The sequence below is a fragment of the Dromaius novaehollandiae genome, chromosome 25, assembly GCF_036370855.1.
Source record: "Dromaius novaehollandiae isolate bDroNov1 chromosome 25, bDroNov1.hap1, whole genome shotgun sequence".
In the NCBI taxonomy this organism is placed as follows: Eukaryota; Metazoa; Chordata; class Aves; order Casuariiformes; family Dromaiidae; genus Dromaius; species Dromaius novaehollandiae.
In genome coordinates this window covers 6,304,013-6,323,206 of record NC_088122.1, presented here as the reverse complement: position 1 = coordinate 6,323,206, position 19,194 = coordinate 6,304,013, and the positions used below count along the sequence as shown (strand labels likewise).

Sequence of the window (19,194 nt, the reverse complement as noted above, 5' to 3'; positions counted from 1 at the left end):
AAATTTGAAAAAGTAAAACTACCTCCTCTACCTACATCTTACCAAGTAGCAGCATGCTATTTCCCCCCCCCCAAAAAAATTTTATTATTATCTGTTTGGATGTAAGCTCCTCCACAGGACACACCATTTTAAACAGATTCCCTAGTGATGTAAAGGACTGCTTTCTACAACCTATTGTATAGATTTCTTATAACATGTTCACATTAAGTTAAAGTGCTTTGGTCAATTCACTGCAACTGCACACATACTCCAAGAACATGTTTAAATGCTTTTCCTTTCAAATCTGAAGTTAGGATGGCATTTTCAGTGCTAATTCCTGAGAAAAATTTCCTAATCCAGCACAGTCTTACTATTAAGCTGCTACTCTGACTCCCTGAGAAGTCCCCCCAGTTTGCCTCTGGGTTTTAAAATTCAGGATTAGGGCAGCTTTCACACTGGAAGTTGGGGAGTCGAGGACCAAGTAACTTTGGATTACAAAAATGTAGAAATACAGGCTTCTATCCAACCTTCTCACCTTAGGAACACTTTACTATTGTGTGAAATGGGCCATAATATCTTTATGTTCTAATTTGCTTTGAGCATAAAGTGAGAAATGTTGAGTAGTTGTGAGGCTGACATAGGACTGGTTTCACATCAGCATTTTAAAACTATCTGAAGTGCTGTTCCTCTCCCCCAATCAGCTCGAAGAATTGTACTGTAGTTGGGATATGTGACCTGGGTTTTCAGGCTAGTGTTATCACTTAAGTGATAGATACCAAGGAGGTTTAAGACTGCACAGGTATGTTTAGGTCTGGGATATGAAATTTCAAATGCCATATGAAAAACCATGGGCTGCTGTTGTGTTTTGGGGGTTTTAGTGCTTATTTCTACACCAGAAAAAGAAAACAAAAAAAATATATTAAAACAGGAGCTTAAAGATGAGATTTTAAGTTGATTTTTACTGAATTCAAAGGATTCGAAGGATGGCATTACAAACAAGCCATTACATAAAGGCTTTATGTCTGCAGAGGTGCAAAAGCAGAAGAGTCAGTTGTTTTCCAAAGGCAGCTGTTACTTGTTCCATTATAAAAATGCCTCTTTCAACATACATTTAAGCCAGTGGAATATAAAATAAGAAAATTAAAAAAAATCCTGTCCATCACAGAGCTGTAAATAAGTTATCTTCATTTTTCAATTATATACAAAAGATACTTTCCAAAGGACAGTATAATGAGTTTACATAGATAAACCCTAATTCTGACTTCTGTCTAAACACTATTTACATCATTCTGTACATGGGTCTTTCAGGTCTTCAGAGACCCTGAAAAGCAAGAAGGAAGAGTATGACTATCCAAGCGTATGACTGGGTTGTTTCAGCAGTCAGTCCCTCACATTGCAGCCCCTCAGAAACAGATACATATTTACCTATAAGCAATTTAAAAGCTTGTTCTGGATATCTTCAAAGACTTCATTGTAAAGTTCATCTCTAGACTTCAGTCCATCTAAATAAACTGAAAGAAAAAGACTGAATCAGTCTGTAGGTTTTGATCAGAACAAACTTTATGTAAGTTAGTTGTGAAATATTTCAGTGGATTGACCCAAACAGCAACTTGTTTTCCAACTGGAAAACAGACACCCCCTCCCCCCCAGCTGTCCCACTAAATCTCTTATCTTATGGTAAAGAATGGTTTTTCTATAAGTTGTTATAATCTAAAACAAAGGGAAGATCTTAGCTACAAAACTGCACATATTTATCTGGGCAGAAGGTAAGCCAGGATGGCAACTCACTGGTAAAAAAGTGCCCTATATCACTACAGGTTAAAATTTCCCTGAATTAAATCACCAATTTCTTTAAAATCCGAAGTACAATGCCAAAGGATTTATATTTGGAGAGACTTACCAACATCAACGCCACTGTCCTCCATTTCTTTCCTGTGTTTTAAATACATGGGCCAGACATGTCCATCAAAGAGACCCGGTGGGTCAGGAACAGTGTAGTTCCTTGTACTGCAAATATTGAAGTGGAAAAGAACATTAAGACCACCAGGACTACACTGTCTCTGGCACAGTGCTAAAGCCCAAAGTTAGTCTGACAGCTGCTCGGCTGTGTTTATGTAAAAGCTGACTGTCACAGCCCAATTTCCCATCAATAATTGTCTACATTTTACAGCTAGTTTATTTAAACATCCAAAATAAACACAGAAACTACAGGTAGCATATGATATACATGAAGGCAAACAGTTGCTAAAGGTTTACCGATGCTCACGAGTGAAGCATGCAATGGCCCTGATCCTTTTGCACCTGATAATGGATGGGCCGATCTTAATAAAACGAAGAGAGACAGCTAGATCTAGAGATTTAGTAAGTGCCATAGGAAAGTCTTGTCCTCTAACTGACATTATTCCAATTTGTGATACCAATCTATCCCATTAATAACAACATGCCGGTAGCCTGAATGCTTGCTTGTCTTGCCTTTAGTAGACAGTCTCTATGGGAAGAAGGGATCAGACTTAGGCCAAGCAATCTGCTTACCTTCTCCTTCTTTTGCATTCATCATATGGAACTGCCAAGTAGTAGCGTATGTCAAATAGGTCTATCAGTGCTCTGGGGTAGGGTGGAAAGAAAGAATGTGTCTATTTATTTTTTTCTGACAGAGAAAAGTGACAAATCACCCCTGAAAAACCATAAGAATCTTTTTGCTTTGCCTATATTTTTGTCTATTGCAGATAGAGTGTTTTCATAAAGGGACAGGTAATGGATGATAGGTTTACTAGTAGTATAAAAAAAAATGAGAAATGCTGGTTTTCATAGGTCAGAATGGTATGCTAGGTACTTTTCCCACCCAAATACCATGCTACCAGTTATTGTGGAGGACCAGACACAGGCTAGGAAAAACCATGGTGGGAACCATGACAGTTTTTTTATAATGTATCATTTCAAAATCCACTTGCAGCAGACCAAAGTTTTGATTTATCAGTCTAACATGAACCAATTTATGAAAAGTTCAGCCTGTTACGCAGAAACAAGCTGCCAAAATGTGTGGGGGGACACAGATTTGACACAAGCCTCATGCCCTTTTCAGAGATACAGGCAGTTAGTTCTACCTTGCCTTACTGAATTGTATCCCTATTAGGTTGATGAAAATAAACCTATAAAAATTATTAATGAAAATCCAATTTAGCAGCTAGTTTGAACATTGTGAGACTAACAGATTTCTACAGGCCTGCTGATGGTTGCATAAACTTAATATAGTATTAACTGAGCAAGCTCCAGGTCCATAAATACAGTATTCCCTCTGGACTAAAGAGAGGCTCCTTTTAACAAGAAAGAGCACTTCAGAGATATTTGTAACCTTCAGGAAGGATACTTCCCTAGGGAAAGGCCAAGAACGCCAGGCTGTTTGCCAACGCAATCTTTAGTTGGCCATTCTCAGGATACATAATCTGAGGAGACTGCCATTTTACATTTTCAATCAAGTTCGAAAAGCCAGAATGGTGCTGCTGGTCTTATGGTACAGCTTATAAACAACTCCATTTCACCAAGTGTCATGCACAGCTTTTTCTCGTGAAACACTTCTGTAAACAAGACTCCAGTTCAGAGCCAAGAATCTTTTGCAAGTTATACTTATAGCATGCTTTTTTTTTTTTAATATTTAGATGTTGGAAATCTACAGTCTCTTCACTGCCAGTCCAGTCTTTCCCACCTTCCTGCCAAGCACTTTTTTCCCCCGTATAAGAATGGGAAAGAAAGTAAATCTTTGCTCCAACATACAATTAATTGCTAAGCTCAATTTAGTGCCTGCTAAGCAAGCATACATCTCACATGAGAAAACTTCAATGTCATGACAGATTCCATGTAGTAAATGGAGAACTGATTATTTTCTTGTTCTTATCAGTGATCTTTTCAGTTCAAAGTTTAGGCATGGTGGTGGGAGGGCAAGAGGGAAGCCTGTGCTTTCACTGCTGCCTCAGTAGGTACAAGGTCTGGCCTGAAGCTCTCTGTGTCCTAGCGTTCAAAGGCATGCTCTAAATGAGAGCTCCCTACACTACTTTGAGAAAGTCACCTTCTGCGTCTCAGTTTTACCGGCACTAAGGTGAGAAAAATTCTTATGCACGATCCCTCAGAACAACACAGGAAGGGTATATTAGTAGAGAGGAGGTTTTAGACCTGGCACTAGTGATCTAGTGTTCCTCGCTGGCAAACCATCAATAATTCCCCAAACCTTACTTGTAATTATAAAGCAGGAAGCCTTCAATGACCAATATATGGATATCTTTGGAGGCTGGCTCTTTAGAGCCAGGCGTAACATTCACCCCGTGGGAACGGGCAAACTTCACTGGGTTCTCAATCCATGCACGTACAGTGCTCACCATTGCCTCCATATCCAAGGAATCCAACACTAGTTAGGAGAAAGGGGGGGTAGGGTGGGAAAAAGGTACACAGTCAAATACCATGAACCACAGAGATTTGAAAGTATAATGTAGAATGAACTTGTAAAATTGAAATTACGTAAATTTACTATTAAGTCTTTAATAATTAAAAAGAAATACTTAGAAAAAATATACATTACTGCATCCTATAGCGAACACTGCTCTTACCATCCCATTGTTTAAAGCCGTCTTCCCCGACTTCTATTTGATCTTGTGGCTGAAATATAGTGAGCAATAAAACATTGCTGCAAACTCAGCGTGATCAGCTACCTAAGATCCGATCACAACCTGGACACTACTGCAATACACAACAAAGCAAGTGTTCACTTAAAAACAATTACAGACCCTAACACTATTAAAGGTCCCCTCTTTCACCAACCCCGAGAGCTTTGAAACATTCTCTTGGCTCAAGTAAGCCACTTCTGACAAAGAATTCTAGGTTAATATTTTGGCTAATAATACCAAGTTGAATTATTATAGGTCCCCTGTTTATAAGTAAACATATAAAGACTTAGTATTTAAATACAGCGTTAAGTAACTTAACATTTATGTGCTCAGTAATTGCTATTTTAATTCCTTCTAACAGTCCTAATAAAAAAAATGCAAGTCATCATAGCTTAAGTTTTGGTCATTTAATTATAGCTTTGCTTGCAACAGCATTTGTGCACATTAAATGTGCCAGTGAGAAGCTGCATATTTTTATGGAAAGGTTAAACAGAATTCTACCTCCTTTAAAGTAAAGGCTCATATTTGACTGAATTTGTGCATGAGGCAAAGAAGTGCTTCCAGCTTCAGTGTCTCATGCTGTTTAGCATAGTATGTGCTCGTAGGAAGGCATGGCAAATTGACCGTACAGCTGCTAATACTGGAGCATCTTGCATGGTGGGGGATAACATACAAATGCCGCAAGTATGTCACCTCATCACGTTTACGTACAGTGGGGTCCAGCTATACTGCAAGCATTACGAAACAGTTGCAGCCTACAGGATGTTGCAGTATGGTTCTGACATGAGTTTCCCCTGCTGCCTTCCCAGCCTCGGCGCAGCAGGCACCGAGATCAGCACGGGTATTCTGCACTGATTTGAGCAATCTTTAAATCAGGTTTCTGATAATGAGCTATTAAAAGCTCAACCAATACCCTAACCACCTTCCCATATTTAAAGCACTGTAGGTTTGTGTTTAAATTAAAAGCATTTTTTTTAAATAAAGCATTACATAGAAGCAACATTCTTTTCTAAATAAAATAAGGAGGGAAAGCCAACATGGGGAAAATAATTTGTGCAGAGTACATTTAAATCAGTAGTTTGATTTAAAGCTAGATGTGCTGTTAAGACTGAAGGAAACGTTTCCCACAGCCATTCTGTGCTCAAACTTCCCCTTCTGTGGAAACCAACAGACACTAACATTTGTCAAGGCCAACATCTCCTCACCTGCTCAAGGCCACTCAAAACTGGCAAATCTGTTCCTCCTAAGTTGTCCAAACTTACTCAAAACACATGCACAGATAAATACAACTTGCAAATGGGAGTTACTACAGCTTCCACTAAATATATACAGGCAACAATAACTATTTTAAACAGGGAAAAGAGTCCAGCTTACCTTGAAAAAGTCATCTTGATGGATGACACAGCAGTTTGGCAGCGCTTTTATAATTCTGTTGGTCAAAGTGGTTTTGCCACCATTGGTCACACTAAACAGAAAACGTGAGGTTAAAAAAAAAAAAAATCACAAAAATGCATTAGAACCAGGGTGATAAGGAAGTGCGAGGTATAACTGTTGCTAGATTATAGCTGTTCTTCAGTGGCTTGTACTTTATTGCCTGATCTATCTGCTTCTGTAGCATTAAAAGTAAATGGGTGAATTATTTTGCTGTATTACACATGATACCCAAGGCTATTGGTGCTGCAGACTCCCTAAAGGAACTCCCCCAGGGCTGTGACTCCAGGGAGTTGCTCAGAAGGGGAAACCTTCCCAGTGCTGCCCTGCAGCTCTCACACCCGCACGCCATCGCTCCCCGCTGCCAGAAGGGGCGAGCGTCCTCCCCGAGGGGCGCGGCAAGCTGAGGAGCACGTTTGAATTTCCCGCCTCGACGGCCAGCGCGCGCGCGCTGCCTGCTGATTGGCTGTGAGCGGCTCCCCCCCCCTTTCTCTCCCCGTTGCCGCTGTCTGCCCGTGTCCGGCGCGCGCCGCTTTGCTGCAGCGCGCGCCGCTACTAACGGCCGCGCCGGCGCTGCTTCCCGCGTGTTCAACGGCTCCTCGCGCTGAGGCGCCACTGCCGCCATTTCGGCCGCGGCGCCCGCGCCCTTCTGTTGCGGGGAGCGGCAGCCGCACTCCTTCCCTGCAGTTCCTCAGGAAGCGCTAGAGAAGCGCCTTGATCTCCCCTGCCTTCCTGCGGGCCGTTTCCCCGGCGGGGCTCTCCCGTCTGTGCTCGCAGCGCAGCGAGTCTGTCTAAAAGCGAGGGGAAGCCCCACGCGCTGTGGCCTCAAGATGGAGGAGCCCGCTGGGCTCCTTCTGCTTCTTGAGTCCCTGCAGCTATCCTCCATGTGCCCGGTCAGCCTCACTTAGGGGGCTCCAGTGACCTTCCTCACCCTTCTCCTTCCACCTTGGTGTCGACTACAACGTCCTCGGTTAGCAAAACCCTGGGCATGTGAAGAAAGTGAAGGGGGGGGGAACCCCGCACTAATATGTCTGCCAAGGGTTTTTCCCTTGCCATGCCCCAGCCACTTGAAAAAGCAGATTTCAGCTCTCTTCTTTCTGACATTTATTGCCCTCAAACCTTTGTGATTTAGGAGGCTTACATTCATAGATTCATCAGCTTAAAAAAAATTCCACCCCCTGAAAATAAGGCACACAAGAAGTGCTTTAGAAAAAACTCCCTTAAGTTAATTGTAAATGAGGCAAGCTCTTTTCTCCTCTCAGAGGATGATTCAGACTCTTGTACCTGCAAAACCTGTTTTAATAGAAGGGAGCTGAATAATCTTCCTGCCCAAATGAGAGTTGTCAAGTCTAGAAGTGCTGATTTCTCATCTGTTATTCAAAGTCGATAAAAACCCGCACACTTTCCTTGAACTAGCATTATAAATCATAGCCTTGCCTGGTGTCAGTGGTGCAAGCTCCTCTGCAGTCAGGGAGACTATGCCAATTTATATCAGTCACCACGTCCTGAACACACATGCAGACCCACTTCCAAATCTTACTTAGCTGAGGAAAAGAAAGGCTTTTTATACTACTTTCCCCCCCCCCCCCCCAATTTGAAGCAGGATTTCCCCCCCCCCCCCCACCCCGGGTTTTCAGTGAAGTTTTTAAAAGTCTAACTTTATATTGAAAGCATCCTTTCTCATAGTTGAGGTGCACTATTCCCTTAATTTTACCTGCAAGTTAATTATAAGCCTGTTTTCTACTACAACATACTTCCTGTTACTATATAAAAATTTAGTCTCTGCCGCCCTGCAGAGTTCTCTGTACTACGTAAAAGCATGAGTTATAATTAGATAGCAAATTTCAAGCTATGTCTTTTTTTTTGGAGTTCTGTAATATTTTAGAGAGACCTACATAATCTCCAAGCCTAAGGTCATCTTACAGCAATTAAACATAAAGAAAATATGCAATATTAATAGCAACTTACCCTCCAATACCTATGATGTATTTCATCTTTGTAGAGCTGTTTCCTTAGCAGGAATGTGGCAAGGGAAAAAAAAAAAAGCAAAGCAGAAACGCTGAAAGTTAGAGCAGAATTATACCTGATTCTGCTCTCTTCTTTCCTGCCTATTCCCCTCACTCAGCTCTGCCCAGCTTTACTATTTCATTGAGGAAAAAGGCGGGTTTGCCTTTAATTTATAGAGCCCTGCTGCAGTGACCTTCCCTCCCGCTCCGCCTCTCCCCGCCCCGCCGGTGATGGAAAAGCCCTGTGACTATCATGAGCCCCAGATGTCGGGTTTTAGCGGCCGCAGGAGCCAGCCCTGCCCTGGGCGCGACGGGCCATGCGCGCTGCCGCTGCACCTGTTGCTGCGCCCTCGCAGCCCCCCGCTCCGCCGCCCGGGCTGCCTCCGTTTATAAATAGCTTTTTGGCACGCCTGCCCTTTGCCTGAATTAGTAACGGGGTGGGTGAAAATGTCACCCCTTTTTGCATTTCCATTGGGAGTTCTGGGTATGGAGGTACGTGAGGATATGAGTTGGGTACCTTGGGTTTTGTAGCTTGAAGTCACGCAAGCTTTCCCTTTGCCTTCGTTTTCATTTTCCCAGCTCTGGCTTAATTATTTTCAATGCATCCAGGAATGTAATGAAAAGGACTTTTTGTTGTTGTTTCTCTAAACTTCTAACAGGCAAGGAGTGGGGACTCAAAAATTTTTTGCTTTTAGTGAAACAGTTCAGAGAAAGGAATATGCAGAGGAAGATGAGTACATTCGGTTAGAGCATCATATTTTGAAATTTTAGGAGGAATATGCAGAATCCAATTGGGCTTATTCCTCATATATTGACATGAAGTCATAAAATGATTTGCTATACTAGCTTTCCTAAGGGCCTCCTTCTCCAATGTTTGCTCATGTAGCATAGCACATTTTAAGGTAAGTTAATTCCAGCTTGACTGCTTGCTTGAATAAATACCTCTCACCATGAGCAGGCATTGTAAAACCTATGTTTAATTTTCATTGTGTCAGATGCTTTTAAAACTAGGGCTGTCCTCGTATCATAAGTTAGGTAAAGGCAGAGTAAAGTCAGCAATGGGGCTGAGTGTTTTCAGAGCAACACAATGAGGTGAAGTATATAGCATGCATTTTTAAAGAATATCTTGTCTAATAGAGCTTGAATCACCAAAACCATTGTGTCTTTTTATTCTTCCTTTTTATCAAATCAAAGTATGGAAGTATTAAAAAGCATACAATGGTTTGTAAAATCATTTAAAAACTTAGTAACCCTTTTGAATATATAGACACATAAATGTACCAGTATGTGGTGCCTTTTTTCATTTTCTTTCTAGCTTTAGTGTCTGTAAATCTAAACCTTGCGTTGTGCCTGTAGTACTGATATACATACGGGTGGTATACAAAGAGTACTGGTGAGGTGTGGGGCATACCCCTTGGCTGAAGGTGATTTCAGTGGTTAAGAGTAGATGGAAACTCTTTCTAGCTTTTTTTATCACGCCTTTATATTTGCTCACTGGCTACAAAATACTGAGCTTTTCAGCTGTGCACAGTGTAAAATCAATATATCCAGAATTTCACCATCCAGAATCTGAGGAAAGCATTTCTGAGGGAGCATTCCTAAAAATCGCTCCCAAGGGATGCGCGGGGTGCTGCTCCAGCTGTGTAACTGTCAGGCCTCAATATTGTTCCTGTGATGAAATGATGGTTTACCTGCCTCACAGTATACAGTATATTCAGACCCATTTAGCCAAGATGTTCCATAAATAATACAATGTGTATATATATTCTCTCTCTATATATATGAATATATAAAATACTGCCATTCTAGCAGTTTATAGCATCTCTTTTGGCACTCGGGTATCCTGTGACTTAATCGTCTCACACCTTGCTAATGTCCCCAGTATTCTGCAGATACCCAGTTTGAGCAAAAAGGTATGATTGATAATAGTTTTGTGCAGAACAGTTGCTTCCAACCTGTATTTAACTTGAAGGTTTCTTCTATTTCAGACCCGAAGAACAGTTTGTGTGCCTAAAAGCTCGTTTGCTTCTTTCCAGCTACATCTGTTGTTCTAATAAAAGATGTTACCTCTCCCTGCAAACCTTGCTTGCCTTACAGGCTATTTTGTGCTCACTAGCACTAAGGTCAAAACCCAGTGCTATAATAAAATGAGCTGATCATGAATAAACATACACTGCAAATTAGAAGAAGATTAATAACTGTCAGCGGTGTGAGATTCTGGAAGCCTTCAGTGGAGGTGTTGGAGGCAAGAAATGAAATTAAGATAGAGAATGAACTTACAAATGGAGTTACGGAAAACGGTATTTTCCAGTCTATTATACTGTGTTATTTCTCTATGTGTAACGAAGAGACATCAATCAGTGTTTCCACTATTATTTATTGTTAACATCATCATACTATTTGGTTGTACTTGGAGACTTTGCTCTCAAATTATATTTTCATTATCATTACCAATGGACCAGTATGTAGCTAAAAAAATGATTGCTCCAGAGCAGCTTGGAGCTGGAATTCTTGAACATGAATGAGCTGTAATAGTCAGGGAAGTTAGTTTTTCAGCAGCTGCCCATCACTTTAAGCATAGCGTGGTACTTGCAGTGGCGAGTCAGTAAAACTTCTCTTCAGTTCGTGAGCTAGGAGGATTTCTTGGTTAAAAGAGCAGATAGTGTGTTTATTTTACCATCTTTGACCTTATGTGCTAGGCCCAAAAATGGGAGCCTCAGAAGTTGTGTAAAGGGTAGCAGGGGGCACTGGTGTCAGCTACCTTTGATCCAGTCACCTTCACACTGGAATCATGCTAATCCAAATATTTTTGGAACATGCTGTCTTCTGGGTGAGTGAAAATCATATTCTGCCCTGTTGTATTTACTAAGGTGAACGTACTTCAGAACTACAATTTGGATTTTTGCAGTGAAAAATGCCTATTTGGCATAGGACGCCTCAAAAGAAACAATACATTTCTAGTGTCGGTAGCAAACAAAGATTGTTGTTGCAGGAGCGGCAGCAGTTTTTAGCATTTGGCTGTCTGAGTTGTCTGGGATCAGGGAATTCCAGAACTGTGAGGTTCCACTGTCTTTATAAAGAATGTTTTTCTGAAAACAGGAGGAATAAAGGACAGAAGCCAGGGGTTTTTTGCACACAATGCCAAATCCCCTTCGTTTAGCACTCAGTCTAAAAGCTAACTTTTTGGACTTTTTCTTCACAGTGCTTCTGTGGGTGTTTCTGGCTTTCCCTGAATTTGCTTTTAGGCTATTTGTCATGTTTTTTTTCTATCACCTGTATTTGTACTCATACACAAAACACCCGGTGAAATCGTTTTCACACACATAGTTCAAATTCTCAGATTCCTGAATAGCCTCAGATTTGCTTTTGGTTTAGCTAGTGGCATGTGCCTGCCTTTATTTGGAGATCTCAGGCATTTCAGCTGTCTGCTTCCATAAGAACCAAAAAGACCCCTACAAAAACCTGTCTGAAATGAATGGTGGCAGTTACACTTACCAGCTACAACAAACTTTAACCCAACCTGTAAAAATATGTCTATGCAAATGCCAAGTGTTCATAAATGCTTTTTTTAGCAAGTTATGTTAGCCACATTTCTCAGTGAGTTATGTGTTGGTCATCTGAAACTTCCTTTTTTTGTGCTTGTTTATCCTGCAGATACGTTATCTACTTGACACTTTACTAATACAAATACCATTCAACAGTGTGCCTCAATCAAAGATAGAAAATGTTCCCTCTCTGCATTATTTTTAGAATACTAATGTTTACTGAAAGTTTAACATTAATCTTTTTTGTGAAAAACTGAGAGAAATTTGGCAAAAGCCAGTTTAATATTCACGGAACAGGCATGATATCATTTCCCCAGGATAGTTTGGTTTCTGTATATCCACTGACCTTTCTGTTGCAGAATATGACTCATTTATTCTAAAGCTTTAATTCAGAATTTAAATCCTTCACTAATCATAAGGCATTGCTTATGGTATGAACAAGGTTATGCCAAGGTTCCTTAATGCCTTAATTAGAAGGATTTGGCAGGGGGCGGGTTAGATGTGACAGCATACCGACTGGGTGAGAAACAAGGCAAAGGAATTGTAGTAATTTTCACTTGTGAATTTTTAAATCACAAATTCCTTTATTCTTTCCAGAATTCTGAATTAATTGGGTTGCTAAGAATATCCTTTTCCGAGGCTTTGGAAGCCACTCATGTCTCAGCAGTGCAAAAAGTTTTCATGCCCCTTTTGGGGAAGAAAATAAGCTTCTATTTTTCACAAAGACAAGGTGAGAGAACGTAAGAAATGAAACTTAGCAATGAGTCCTGAGTCACTACGTCACTGTTAATTGCAGATAACTCGAACAGCTAATAGTACCAAAAGTTAGGCTAGTTGGATAACAGGCTTAAATACTGTAATGCTCCACTAGCTGGCATCTTGTCCCAGTGGTATGCAGGCTGGCTTGCAGCCAAGAACTGCCACCGTCAATGGTGATATTTTCTGCCATTGCTGCAACTGATCCCACTGCTGCCGTTGGCAGAAAGTCCGTGGCCTCTCGGAGGTGGCAGAAACGGAGGGGCAGAGAGGTCACGTTTTGAAAAATTTAGACTAGGTAGACGACATGGGTTCAGGGAGAAGCAGCTATGTAAAGCACACAGGAATAATACTGCTGCGAATGTTTCAGCATGTCAGTGCTTGGGGGTTGTGGGTTTGATCCCCAAAAATATAGTAAAGGGAAGGAAAAGTGATGAGGCATTTTATGAAAGAACAAGAGGGCAAGTGTAAGGGAACAGATTGGGAGTTAAGCTGAAGGGAGGACTGTGGAGGAAAGGAGAACTGGAACTGAAAGGCAGCTGGCGTGTTACTGAAGAAGTTCAATCAAAGCTGTAGAAAGTACTCTAAACTCTCAATTCCCAAAGTCCCAGGTTCTGCGGCGGTTTCGCTCCCCAAGGTGCACTTTCCAAACTTCACTTCTGACTGGAGCACTTTGGAGCTGTTAATCATGATGCTCTAGGAAATGCCATAAATCCATTAATGGATACAGATACAAAGAGGAATGAGATATGCGGGGAATGCTTCTATTTTGGGTTCACGTAGTGCCAGGTAGCAACTGCGGTGATTCCAGGAGTAAATTTGTTAAAAGACGCCAGACGTTTCTAGTGTCATTTGACAACTGGTCTATGTTTGTAGACGTATGACGTTGTTAAGTTACTTAGTCATAGTCTGCGTGTTGCTATAAATTGTATAGTTGTAGCAACAAAGGAGAAGCACTTTTTAAAAGAAATAGAATGCCAGTTTTTACCCTCTGATTTATGTACTAGGGGAGATGATGCCTAATCCTGCTCCACACTCAGCTGCATCTTTTGGCCAATATAACTGGTATTGATGGATAGGAAGAGAAAAGAAAATAGGGAAAATTTGAAGAAGCTTTGGAAAATGAGGAAGGGTGGAGAATTAATAAGGCAGGAAAACAAGCGTTCAAGCTTTTTAAAGCAAGCTCAGATTGAAGGAGCTGAACTGTAAGGCATACTGGTAATGTGTGGTGATTCATCCAGTGCTCCAAAACATTCTCATTGTTTTTCAGATATATTTAACAGACTTTTACTTCAAAATGAGTCTGAATAGGTAATGTGCAGACAACACAGGGAAGTTTTCCTTTTGCTGATGTTAAAAACTCACTCTTGCTCATGCTGCTCAATTCTGAGGTTGGTAGGGCTAATCCAGCTCTCAGCAGGCAGGTTTGGAGGCTTCCCTGTGGTGTGTCCCTTGCTATCCTGGCATCTGTGAAATTCCCAGGCCACGGTCCTCCTGCTCCAATGCAGTCCCACCAGTGCCTGGAGTGTCCACACCCTCAATGGTGGTTCCTATGGAAAGACCCTCTCTTTGGTCGTGTGCCTCTCTGTCCCAAAGGGATTTCTCAAGGAGAAATGGATAAGCCCTTTGGGTTGGTATAGCTGGTAGAAAGGTGCCTTGAGACAACGCAGAATCCAGCTGGGTTTGGGGAGAGGAGAAAGACAGACAACCACAGGGTTTCCATTTTTCTCTTTACTTTTCACGTGTTGTTTTTCCCTACCATGCCACCTATCTGCAGGATATTTATGTGTGTAAACTCTCTCTTTTAAAAATTTCTACCCGCTCTACATGTTACCGAAGGTCTTTCTGCTCTTTTTTGCATTCTCAGTGTTCTTCGCCGCTTCCTCCTGACCTCTTCCTCTCTGTTCCAGCCTGTGGCCTCCTGCTTCGTGCATGACTGGTGTGTGAGATGCTCTGCTGCAGTCCCTGCCAGAACGTCATGGTGCGCTTTAATCCCCCCAATGTCACTCAGACATACTGCACTAGTGTCTTTGGGACTGAAGCCCTTCAGTCTGAGCCTTGAAAACCACTTGCCGTAGAGTTTACAACGGGTAACTTGTCCTCCAAGTTATTTTGGCTTCAGTTCGGGTTAGTTTGAGTTTTTTTTAAAGAAACAAGAACTTCAGTTCTGCTCCTCATTTTCACTTAGCATTCACTCTTTCTTCAGATAAAAAATAAGAAAAATCAGGGCTCTTCAGTGTATTATGGTTGCTTATCTGGATATAAGCCCGAGGTAAAGTGACAATTGAATACGCACTGTGGGTCTCTGCTCTGCTACAAGGCTTACATTTTGAATGCATTTTAGAAAGAAAGTGCTGTAAATAAAAGAGAAGTTAGTAAAAGCATTTATCTATTTTTCTTCCTTTATGGTTCTCTCCTTTTTAATGCTATTAAAATCTATGTTGCTACTCCTCACTTATAGCAATACTACATGTGTTTAGTGCTATGCTAAGAGCAGAGCCTGGGCTGCCTTCATGTGCTCCCTCCATCCGCCTAGGCTAGCGGAAGGAAAGGGAGGTCTGCTAGGAGCTGAACTGCCTGCCTTCGTGGTCACTCTGACATTTGAATATGGGATGCAAACCAGACAGCAGAACAACTACATCCTGCTGTCTGGACTCAGCGTATGGTCACTGGTCCGTCGTGTCTAGTTGCTCTCATTTCTGGGTCATGGAAGCGCCTGGGGCCGGGCTGCATCTGCCACAGCTGCGAGATGCCACCCGGAAGAGCTTACAGTCCTGCCCTGTCCCCAAAGGGGCAGAAATTATAGTGATAGGAAGTTTTCTGAGGTCCACCTGCGTTAACCTGTGGGTGGGATTCATTCTGCCTCCTCTTAGCATCTCAAAGTGCAGCGACTTTTCTGTCCTCAGCTGAGGGCAGGAGAGGTGGGCTGAGTCATCCTCTGGAGCTGCCCCCCTCCCCGACTGACCACAGGCCAATAGGGAGACCTCCCAAATTTAAACTATATATATATATGTCAGTCAAAGATGGCTAAAATTAAGGCAGAGAGCTCCTGTGCAGGAGATTATCTTCACAGAATAAATTAAGTAGCCGCAGAAGCATTTTATATTGAAGTTTAGGTCTGTTGGTAGATTTACTGATGTGATTAACATGTTGTAAGACTATTTTGGTTGTTAAAAGACAAACAGAAAAATAAGATACCGACATTAAGATTTTAGTCAAAACTGGTAATGACAAAAGTAATTAAAGCAGACTGATTATTTCCATTACTAGAGTCTTTTTTAAAATTGATTAAAACTTGGTCACACAGTTTGCTCATACTGAAGTTTCTCATGCTTAGGGACTGCCTCAGGCTAATGTTGTTTGAAAAGTTTTCACTAAAATAATTCAGCTGGTTGAGCTAATGAGTTTAGGAAAAATACACTGTTTCGGTTATAGATATGATCCTTATAGTTCATTTATTTTTGGTTTGCTTTGAAAAAATCTCCATGAAAATAAACATACACAAAAAGCTGCATTAAAAGAATTTTAATGTTGCAAAATTCACCTTGCATTTACACTTAATGAGATAGGTGCCCTGTGTAAAAGAATATTTTTCCATTTATCGTGTAATTAATGACTGTATTATAATGCACAAACAGAAAGGGTTGATAGTCTTTAAATTCTTAATGTTCTTTAAAATAGATTTTTTGTGGGTGTAATCTTTTCAAAGAAGCTATATGTGGAAAGTAGAACATAGTTCATGGTGATAGAATTATTAAACATTAACGCGGATTGATTTGACAGCAGGATGACATGTTAATAAAACACAAGAAATAAGGACGTAGAAATTTCCGAGGTTTTAAGAATGAAAATATTATTGTTAAAATAGAACAATATGAGGTAAGAATAGCGATTATCCTTTTTCTAATGTGAGGAGTCAGCCAGATTTGGGAGACTGTGGGTTGTTTGGAGGGGGGAAATTCAGCACAGAATGAAGTGTATTTTGGTGCAATACTGCTTGCTTGCCGTAACAAGAAGAGACGACGTCTTTACGTTTTGATTCAAGACCAGTCAGTCTTGAGCTCAGATGCTCTTGCAGTTAGCTTTTCTCAAAGCTGTGTTCCCAGCACTTCTTAATACTAATATTGTCCAGTCCCTACCAGCAATCTTTTTTTCCTTGCCATTCCAGATTCAAAATCTTATTCTTACAGCTCACTTTTGGGCATTATTAAATTCTAGAAGCTGATGGTTTTCCATTGTGGCTATTCTCTGAGCAACTAAAAAACACCCCAACCGTCTAAATTGAATTTTTAACTGGAATGTATTGGCTGGCCCTCCTGATTTAAGTCTCTTCTCAAAACTCGGCTCTTCAGCTAGCATTCCCTTGGTAATCTCCATTCTTGTGTTACTTTTGATCACGCTGGCTTGTTAAACAAAAGGTCAAATAAACAAAAAGCCTCAAACATCCCCAGAAGTTAACCTTTGGTGACAGGTTGAATGATCAAAGTACTAAACTGTTTGCTAAAAAAAGAAGGAATGTTCTATCACTTTCTCCCCTTTTCACTTGCATTATCACTTCATTTTCCATCCCTAGGGTGTGATTCACTTAACTGTGGCTGTCTGAAAGATATGTCCATAGTGTAAGGTTAGATATTTAGCTACATCTCTTATCAGTGGAGAAAGAGGCATCACCAAAGAGTGACTCATCCTGTCGTAAGACAGGTGAAATCATCTTTTTTCATTGACTGCAGAGGGCACCTAAAACTAATTTAGACTGGATATCTAGTTTTTAGGTTGCTAAAAATAGGTGAGCCGAATCTCGTCCCTAGTGTTGAGGTGAATTGTTTGGAGAAGCTGCTAATTGTTTTGAGGTGGGAATCTTATTTTCTGTCTGAGGCACCTTATGATTAGCGATGATGGCAAAGACTTGAGGATAGTCCCTGCCATATTTTGCATGTTCTTGAATATTGTTTCATTCAGGAACTTCAGTCATTTTTAAGTGAAGAATAGGTATGTAGTGCAGGTGTGGGAGAGCAGTAGATTTTCACTTGGGTCACAGTTCACAACTCCTGTGATCGAAAGGTCTCAAAACTAACAAGGAGCGGGAATTACTGGCTTTTTCATTCAAATTTCCAAAGTGAGATCTAGTTGGAAATGAATTCTATGTTTGCAGAGGAAAGAAAAGCTTGGTTTTTTAAGTCATGCAATGTAGTGATGTTATAAGTAATTTTTCTTCCTTAAAATTAGAGCAAATTGTGGACTAAAGGTGAGATTCATAAAGGCAGCATGCAGGTTAGGTGGCTTTTCAGCGCCTAGTTCAAAGAGAATGAGCCATGAAAGCTAACTGTGCAGTTGCTTGAGAGTTTGTGGTTGTCTAAAGTTTCATTAGAAGAATTTCCAGCGAATTTCCATATAGTTCTACTACTGATTTTTCTCCCAGGTACCACCATCTTGATTAAAATGAATATAGATATACCCTGATCACAGGTCCAACGGAGTTGAGTAAGGTAAGTATCCCAACTCCCATGTCCATTGAAAGACCTTATTTGGTAGGATCTTCCAAGCAGACCTAATTCACAGGATTAGTGCTGTGTCCAACGCAAAGCAGCTGTTTGCAGAGATGCACTTAAGAAAAATGTAGTGCAGATAAATTAAGTGGTGACAAGAGCAGTAAGCATCTTCAGCTTTTCTTTCCTTTCCCTGCCCCAAACCCTCACACCCAGACTATGATCTTATATTTACAAGATCCTGATTTTTTGAGTGCCTCTGTTGTCCTCTCTTCTCTACCTTTTGAACTGCAGCCGGTTTGCTGCAGAAGTCATTCAATATTTCTATTCTAGGGAATATTCTTAGCTTTTAAAGCCTGCTAAATGAAAATAACAATATAAACTTGCAATCAGTCAAATAGGGGAGTACGACGTGTCTGATGGAAAACTACGGCGAAGGCTGATCAAAGGGTTTGTTTTTGTTTGAGGAAGGACATCTTGTCTTCTGCTTGGGAAACTGTTGCTTTGGTAGGGTAGCAGTTAATCCGATGTCTGCGGTATGGTGTAGTCATAACATGACGAGCTTTTGAACTCGGTCTGCTGTCCTGGTCACATTCTTCCCGCGTGTGGGGTTTGGCATGCCTCAGCCCTGCCTCCCTTTTTGGCAGCATCGACCAGATTCCTTCACGCCACACCGCTGGCGCTGGGGGCATTTTGGTGAAAGGCCACTTGAAATGTTTGAGGAATTTATTTCGTAACGCATGCCTGCATCGGAGGCACTGCCAAAGCTGCTAGCTGCAGGATTTTATCATGTGCTGCCGGGAGTCACCACCGTGTTGCACCTCTGGAACTGCACCGAACACCCAGTTCCTATGTTACTGTCCACGCTGTCACATTTGAGACATACTATTTCACATCCTTCTTTTATAAACAAATTTAACTAAAAATCACAGAAAAAATGTCATTGCCTATACTAACATCATTGCAATAAAGGTTTTTTGATGAAGATAAAATCATAGCAAAAAAAATCTGCTGCCATCCATACAGCAAAAGTGTTGTCCTAAGAATATATACCCATATAAGCTGATACGAGTTTCCTGCATGAGTTATTTCACGGCATGAATACAGTATTGCTTGTTATAGGATTAGACTTGAATGTATTCATATGTTGCAATTCATTAATTGAAATACACTGATATCCTATTTAAAAAAGGAATTAAGCACTCAGATTGGACATCTCGGATATTCTCCTGTAAATGCCTGTTTATAAGAGAAGCTTTTTCAGTGGAATTCCCCATCATTTTGTCAACTAGGGTATAAAAGAGATAAGGAAAAAAAAGTGATATTATAAGGCTTA

The 19,194-nt window shown here is 41.0% G+C and overlaps 1 protein-coding gene across 1 annotated transcript; it reads right to left on the bottom strand.

Annotated features, from left to right (window-relative positions):
- Nucleotides 1-918: 918 nt before the first annotated feature.
- On the bottom strand, nt 919-8,250 carry NMRK2 (nicotinamide riboside kinase 2). The gene is made up of 8 exons (XM_026110875.2): nt 8,034-8,250; nt 6,009-6,099; nt 4,578-4,626; nt 4,207-4,378; nt 2,512-2,583; nt 1,880-1,986; nt 1,405-1,490; nt 919-1,300 (listed from the first exon to the last, which is right to left on the bottom strand). Exons 1-7 carry the CDS (start codon nt 8,057-8,059, stop codon nt 1,405-1,407), a joined length of 603 nt encoding a protein of 200 aa, XP_025966660.2. The 5' UTR covers nt 8,060-8,250; the 3' UTR covers nt 919-1,300.
- Between the last annotated feature and the right edge of the window lie 10,944 nt (nt 8,251-19,194).

What these genes read in the sequence shown, in the direction of transcription:
- NMRK2 (XM_026110875.2), bottom strand. Translation starts at nt 8,059, where the DNA reads ATGAAATACATCATAGGTATTGGAGG. An exon ending in ATCAAGATGACTTTTTCAAG is followed by an intron (nt 4,627 to 6,008) that starts GTAAGCTGGACT and finishes ACTATATTTCAG; the next exon opens with CCACAAGATCAAATAGAAGT. An exon ending in GGACAGTGGCGTTGATGTTG is followed by an intron (nt 1,491 to 1,879) that starts GTAAGTCTCTCC and finishes TTTTTCTTTCAG; the next exon opens with TTTATTTAGATGGACTGAAG.